Below are 8236 nucleotides of genomic sequence, written 5' to 3'. Positions count from 1 at the left end.
CCTTCGTCTGCCGCACCACGAGAGTGACATCCCTGGAAAGGAAATTTAATTCTGAACACGATTCAAAAATAAAATTCCGAAAAATATTTTGGGAAAGTATTGTTATAGACACTTGAATGAAGGCGTCTATAAACGTTAAAATCTCTATTTATTTTTAAATACGTAAGATATTTACCCCAATTTTAAACCATTCTGCTTGCGTTTCCTTCGTCTGCCGCACCACGAGAGTGACATCCCTGGAAAGGAAATTTAATTCTGAACACGATTCAAAAATAAAATTCCGAAAAATATTTCGGGAAAGTATTTTTATAGACGCTTGATTGAAAGCGTCTATAAACGTTGAAATCTCTATTTATTTTTAAATACGTAAGGTATTTACCCCATTTTAAACCATTCTGCTCGCGTTTCCTTCGTCTGCCGCACCACGAGAGTATAAAATTCCGAAAAATATTTCGGGAAAGTATTTTTATAGACAATTTTGTGATGGTTACTTTTCTTGCCACATCACATACAGCAGTCTTAATATGCGATTTTATGTTTTACTTTTCGCAATTGCACTTGCTTTATCTTTGACAAGTCGAGTTTTTTATTTAAATTTCTGTGTTCACTGTTCATTTTCCTATGGAAAAAATATAACATTTGCTTTAATATGGTAACGAGAAGTGATTTTATCAGCTTCCGAGTGTTGCTACTTTCATCGCATTGTTTATCGCGCAAGTTTTTACGAATCATTTTTTTAGGCGGATCGCGCAGAATTATTCTGCCAGAATGACGGTGGTCGGTGGTGAATGAGGGTGGTCATGAAATGTAGGAATATGATGGTACGTCTGAATACTACTAATGCTAACCCGCCTCGGTAATTTATGCAATGTTCGAAATGCATTATTGTAAGCCACACGCAATTTATTCATATTTGAGGGTAAGTTACTGGCCCACAGTTGACTGGAGTAGGCCTACATAGGTAAACAATACGTGCGAAATAGTACATTCATTACAGCGGAAGAGCAGTTAGAAAAGCGTGAACGTAGCATGTTCGCTGTACAATATATAGCTCTAACTTGGCGCTTAATGTCATCGTCATCAGACAAAAACTTGTTTACAACAATGTCTAGATACTTGACAGTGTCAACAAATTTGATATAACAGGTTCCCAATTTGACTTTGGGCTGCAGGTTTAGCTTTAGGTACCGTATGTAGTATCAAACATCATGCCCACAGTTTTATCAGAATTAAATAAAATATCAGCGTCTGCGATATTTTAACTGCGATCAGCGTTATTGGCTTTTTTTAAATTTTTTCTCTTGATCTTTGTTCGATCTTTGATAACTGTTCAGGGTACGAACTAGGTTGCACCCCTAGAAAAGTACGTAGCAGCCCTACTAAAGTAGTGGCACTACCGCCCACTTCCGCATATTGATAGTATTGACATTGAATCAGGACTTTGCATCATCACTTCATAGTTTGTTTTCTGTTGTTTATTTGCAGATTATTGTTTACGGATGTTTTTCCATTCCATTTTGTACATATTTTTTTTGTTCTCAAGTACCATACATGCTTAGTGGCTTAAAATGAATGTATCAGTAGAGAGTTTGTTGGCGGATGCAAAGTTTCTTGTAGGAAGGCTTAAAGTAGGTATATATATTTTATTTAGGCAGTGGCTATTTGATCGGCGCCGGTCTTTGAATCTGAAACACTATTTGACCAGTCATGACGTCACTATATAGGCCTAAGCATTTTTTCTTTCTCTCTTTCAAAGCAAAAGACGAGAAGAGTGCCTATATAAGTTCTAAATTCTGCAGTTATGTTCAACTGATTCTGTGGCGCGTAGGATACATATCGGGCTGGTGCTCCAGAGGGAATGAGTTCGATACTACCCGGAAACGTTTGTTTTTTAATTTTTAACTAAATTTTGACCCGAAGTGACTCAATCGAATTAAGCTTCTGCATTTTGTAGTCAATTTTTAATTTGAGTAGCCTACAGCCCAATTTTTTATGTCTTTTCAAATATATAAACAGACATAACTCAGCAACAACACTACATTTAACATTATAAAAACAAAAAACAAAAAGCGAACGTTTTCGGCTAGTCATATAGCCCTTTTCAAGCCTATAAGAAATACATTATTAAAAGAAATGCTAAAGAATCATTTCAAATATGAGTAATAAAGTTAAAAGTTTTTTAATTTTCTTGAATTTAAGAATTTCTCTGGATCATTTTCCGTTCGTCATAAGAAGATGTAACCGTGTTTGCCGAACAACGCAAAAATGTAATGTGTCGTTCGGCAAACACGGTCACATCCTCTTATGAAGAACAAAAAATTACCCAGAGAAATTCTCAAATTCCAGAAAATAAAAAACTCTAACTTATAATTACTCATAGTTGAAAAGACATAAAAGATTGGGCTCTAGGCTACTCAAATTAAAAATTAACCACAAAAATGCAGAAGCCTAACGATTGAGTCAATTCGGGTCAAAATTTAGTTAAAAATAAAAAAAACGCTTTCGTGTAGTATCGAACTCATTCTCTCTGGAGCACCAGCCGGAGACTTATCCTACGCGCCACCGAATCAGTTAAACATAACTGCAGAATTTAGAACTTATATTATATAGGCACTCTTCTCGTCTTTTGCTTTAAAAAAGAAAAAAAATGCCTATTTATTATAGTGACGTCATGACCGGTCAAATAGTGTTTCAGATTCAAAGACCGGCGCGGTCAAATAGCCACTGCCTTTTGTTTATATAAACAATAAAAAACTATTAATACTTACTAAAAGTGCTCAATGCCAAGCAAAAAGCCAAGCAGAGCGAATTAAATCAAATTTGGTTATTACTATGTAAACCCTTGAGCCTTGACAGCCTGTTTCACCTAAAAGGAGGATAATCAGAAGGTCCTGTAAAACATGCAAAAGCAATAAATCGGCAGCCTTAATTTAATCTGCAAAAAAAACATCAGAATTACATAGGGCTACCTCCATCCATTTTCACAAAAGCCTCAATTAAAACGTTCAAACTAAAAATCAAGCAGATTGATTCCAACACCTGTCAGGGTTGTCAGACAGCTTTTGAGAAAAAGAGCCAAATAATGTCGAAAAAAGGGCCAAACTGGGTAAAAAAGAGCCAAATTGTTCAATAATGTTAATAACGTTGCTAATAAAACATAATAACGTTAACAACGTTACAACATTACAATAACACAGTCTACATTCTACAACAGGGGTGACGAACTTTTTTGCGGTCGTGGGCCACTTTGTCAATTACACATAAGTTATCGGGCCACACAACTTTTTAATCGTAACCTACTATGAAATGTTTTAGAAGCGACTCAAGATATTATTCATGAAAAGTAACAAACGGCAAATGAAAGTAATAAAACCCACACAGTTGAAATTATCTTACGCAGAATCGAAACATACAACAGTAAAATAAAAACAAATCAACTTAAGCAGAAAGGATAGAGCAACAGTACTTGCACTGAAGACAGTTTAATTTTCTAAGGTTAATTTTCTAGTTTAAGCGTTTGCCTTCATATGAGTATGATTTCTTCTTTTTTTGACTCTATCCTTTTTGCTCTAGGGAACGTTCAAATATTACGTAACGCCTTCGAGGGGAAGGGGGGGGGGGGGGTTTATGCAAAGCGTTACGTTAGCGTCACATCAGGGGGGAGGGGGTTCAAGCAAAACGTTACGTAACGCTTTCGAGTACGGAATGGTAGTTTTTGTGCTGAATTTGTAATGAAAAAGCGTTACATGGGGGAGGGGGGGATTGAAAAAAGCGTTACGTTGGCGTTACATGGGGGAGGGGGGGGTCAAAAATTTGGAAAAAAAGCGTTACGTAATATTTGAACGTTCCCCTAGTTGACAAAATGTTTCGACCATTATGCTACTAAACAACAAATCAGTTAATGCAATTTCTTTTTCAAACAACAAACAAAAGCCCATGCGAATCATACAGCTGAAGCTATCTAATGCAGCATTGAATTTATTTTTTTTGCTTATTGGGATTTTTGAAAAGTTTTTTGCTTGACTAAGCAACCTAAGCGTTCAACATTACGTCAAACAGACAATGTGGCAACTCTCAACTGCACGCTAAGATTTTCATCTGTCAGCCTCGACCTGTAGCAAAGGAAAGGCATACCAGTGAAGGCATAAAACAGCTTTGAGATGTCTTTTGTCTTTAACGCATGAGCGATTGTCAAATTGTTTTGCGGGCCGCACAAAATTTTTTGACGGGCCACAGGATGTTCGTCACCTCTGTTCTACATGAACAATTCCAAATCTTCATCTTCTACAGTGTTTCCACTCGAATCTTTGGCATTAGCATAAACACTGTCAGCTAAACACTGTCTAAAAAATCGTAATAGGCCAACTGTAACACTTTTCAGTCTCAATTTCCGAAAGACATTTATTTAAATAGCTACGTAGTTTGATAGTAGGCTATGTGCCAACTGCTTCAAAAAAGAGCCAAATATTGAAAACAAAGGGCCCAGGGGCCAAACGATTTTTTTTTGGGGCCAACTACCTCTAAAAAGGGCCGAATTTCACAAATTTGGCCCCAAAAGGGCCAATCTGGCAAGCCTGCACCTGTGACGTCACAAAGAAGCAAAATGCAATTAAGATGAGATAACCTGTAGGAATCAAATAAAATTTATTTTATTTTGCAGTACAGTATTTGAGTTTAAATTTATTCCGATGACGACATTTACCCACCAGTTCAGAACGTTTGTTAAGAAGGTGGTTACAATCGGCCTTTAGAATAGCCAGTTTTTCAGCGAGACAGAGGCCACAATTATTGCGACCACCTCCACTGTAAGGGCGAGCACAGCTATGGATGGTCCATCAGGCCTTAAAACTCGTGTTTTTTTCTGGCAGCCATCGTGGCCTACCAAGAGCTCCTTCTTGGCTGCTAAATTTGCGTGCTTGGAGGCCAAAATACAAATAACGATAGCACAAGTAAATAGACTTAAACTTGCAACAATGCCAAAATGATCACTTAGTGTTGTTGAAGTGTGGGCGACGTCCTGCTATAGAATCGTTGTACCACGCAATAACTGCTTTATCGGGATTGTAATCCGGTATTGCTGGACCATCTAACGACACTAAATTGTTTCAACTGCATACCGCCTTTGATAAAACCTGACCATTTATACCGTTATGATGTCACCATTTAGGGTGTGAAGTCACTAACCCACAGCGGAAACATTTCTCAACTTTGAAGACACATCTTTTCCCCTCGGATGTCAACTAACCTATCAGTTCTCCTTTTTGACAATGATTCAATGTCCGACAACATTGAATCTACATAAACACGACAATATTGCCGGATGCAACCTAATTCGTACTATGAACAATTCGTACCGTCAGTTCGTACCTTGAAAAGATCAAGAGCAAAAATTAAAAAAGCCGAAGTCGCTGGTCGCAGCTTTCGCAAACATTTAAAAATTTTTTGCAAACAAACAAAAACTCTTAGCATCATTAGCCATCATTACCAGAAATTTTAAAATGTTTGTGAAAACTACAGAAAAATGGAAACTGCGATCAGCGACTTCGGCTTTGTTCTATTTTTTTTCTCGATCTTTTCCTAACCCTAACCCTTTTAAAATGTTTGCTGAAACTGCGATCAGCAACTTAGGCAAACTCTTAGGATCATTACTGGAAATTTAAAAGTGTTTGCGGAAAAACGAAAACTTCGATCAGCGACTTCGGCTTTGTTCTATTTTTTTCTATCGATCTTTTCAGTTTGTTTGTGCGAAAACTGCGTTTTTCTCTCGATCTTTTCAGGGGGAAAATTTGAAAATGTTTGCGGAAACTGCGATCAGCGACTTCGACTTTTTTAAATTTTTTCTCTCGATCTTTTCAGGGTACGAACTAGGTTGTACCCATATTGTCAGCCGATGCAAACTAGCACTTCGGATTAACACTTTGTTTACTTTAAATAAACGTCGAGAATTACAAACAAGACTTATAGCTGGTGATCACAGCTGGATATTTTCCATACAATAGCAAATGTTTCCGCACAATACAACAGTGGTGATTATGACGCTGTTGTATTGTTGTGATTATGCGCTGACCTAATTCTGCGTCACTTTTTGATACTACAGACGAAATCGGTTAATAGTATACTGCTTAAACGTATCAATCGTTTATTTGAATCAAAACCTGAAATCCCAAACCAAATCCAATCTAATGTTAAGTAAAAACATCGGTTAAGCGTATACCGCTTAAAAGAATAAGTCGGATAAAAGCATCAGGATTTGCTTCTAGTTTGCCTACTTCATTCATTTAATCGTATAATTGTACCCGTTAGCGAAAAGAGAATGTCTGTTTTTTGCTTCGCATAATTGTCTGCAATGTTCAAAGGCGAAATGAAGCAAAGGTGAGACAGACGCAAGCGATCAAAACAAAGACAAGTGTCTGTAATCCCAGGCCATAATCTTATGTGCTAGACATCGCACTACAAAGAACCAATTTTCGCACAGCTGGGCTTCATTAAAACAGAAGAGCACACAAAAGGAATAATCACACTAAAGAAGTTTAAATGCTTTTGATGTCATCTGTCGCCGACTGGCCTTGCAAGGAAAGGACACAGACAAATTATTTCGGCTTGAGAGGGAAGTGTTGAAAAGAATGTCTAAAAGTTTAAACCAGAAAACTGTGGAGAATTTTTTTTTAAATTGCTGAAAAAAAGTAGCCTATTGTGAAATGCAGTGCGTAATTTCATTTGTGCAGTTTTGTTCAGTTGAAGAACATTGCAAATTAATTATTTTACCAGACAGCGCAAAACACTTGAAAAAAAAAACTTTGCGATTTCAAAACAAACAATGAGTGTGAGCTGTGTTTTTCCACCATACCACTATTTTTGTAGGCCCTTTTCCATACTCAAAACTACACAGCTGGTACAGAGCTAAAAATAGCCCGCTTGAATCAAAATCTTCAACGTCAAAGTTCGCGTTGTGACGTCACAGAGATCGGTGATATGAAAGATTGCCGATTTGCAGTCCGATTGCTGCAGTTTGCAGAAAAATGCTTTGATGGTACATACTCTCCCAGTCAGCAAAGCTGATCTTTTTTACATTGTTTCAACGTCTGCAGACAATAAATCAATGTAAAAAGGACCAGTTTTGCTGGCTGGGACATACGGCATCCAGGCCGGATAGCGACTGTCAAAACAGCGACTGTCATAATGGCGACTTCATAATAGCGACTTCATAATAGCGACTTCATAATTTTTGGATTTATATCATGCCAGTCAGCAGGTTTTGACTTGGAGGCCAAATTTCGAGGTCGCTGTTTTTAATTAATCGAGTTCTTGATGAATCGCTGTCGTGTAATCGCTCTATTGACAGTCGCTGTTTTTAATTAATCGCTGTCGTGTGGTCGCTCTATTGACAGTCGCTGTTCTGACAGTCGCTATTTGGAACCCGAGCCGGGACATACAGCGTAGTGGTATGTTAACACAGAACTACGAAACTCTTTGAAGTTTAACCAGAATTGTCAACAGTTGTAGGAAGTATCAGTTGTAATGTGCGTTGCAGCCTAGTCAGCACAGACATCTTCTCAACATTACGCCTATTCACAATAAACCTTTATTTAGTAAATTGGTTAAACGAATCAATCGTATACTATAATCGTATCAAAATGTCTGGCAAATAGGTGATTCGATTAACCGATTTCGTCTGTAGATGTTTCGACAGTTAATCACGATCATTCTATTGCAAAATTAAATAATTAGCTAGAAGAATCCGGCGGCCAGATTGGCCGACTGAGCAGGTAGCACTGGCAGTCATTCAAGCACTACTTAGCGGCCATGGCCGCCGGCTTCTTTAAGGCTTGTCCATGTTATTTTAGGATCAACACCCCTGTCCTTAAGATCCCAAACTGCCGTAGATAGTTCTGTGCTGTTTCGTTTGAACCTATCCATGAAGGAACATTTATGGTTGGAGAAACGTTTTTTAGAAGTAGTTTCACAACAATCAATGTAATTAAGAACCTTCTGGCTGTTATCAATGAAGGCTTTGTAAACAGGGTCTGCTACTATTTGGCTAGTCCGATTGGGCTAGTTCCCTATTTGGATACAGTCTTTATCAGTTAGTTCCCTATTCGGCAATTTTTTGAAAATCCAACGATAATCCTTCTGTAATCCAACAAAATCCTTCTGTAAATCCAAAGCCTTCTGTTTATTTAGAGAATTTTGTATTTTATTCCACAATAGGCTATCGTTTCTTTTGCATTCTTGCATT

General features: G+C 37.6%; 1 protein-coding gene across 1 annotated transcript in view; it reads left to right on the top strand.

The window, feature by feature from the left end:
- Window positions 1-1489: 1489 nt before the first annotated feature.
- Window positions 1490-8236, top strand: part of LOC145774482 (FGFR1 oncogene partner 2 homolog) — a 52594-nt gene continuing 45847 nt past the window's right edge. Inside the window, exon 1 of the mRNA XM_082585738.1 lies at window positions 1490-1628. Coding sequence (XP_082441864.1) covers window positions 1569-1628 — 60 coding nt within the window. The 5' untranslated portion in view covers window positions 1490-1568. The remainder of the gene's footprint in view (window positions 1629-8236) is intronic.

The sequence above is a fragment of the Aplidium turbinatum genome, chromosome 7 (genome assembly GCF_918807975.1).
Source record: "Aplidium turbinatum chromosome 7, kaAplTurb1.1, whole genome shotgun sequence".
NCBI classification, from domain to species: Eukaryota; Metazoa; Chordata; class Ascidiacea; order Aplousobranchia; family Polyclinidae; genus Aplidium; species Aplidium turbinatum.
This window is presented reverse-complemented; position numbering and strand designations above follow the sequence as displayed.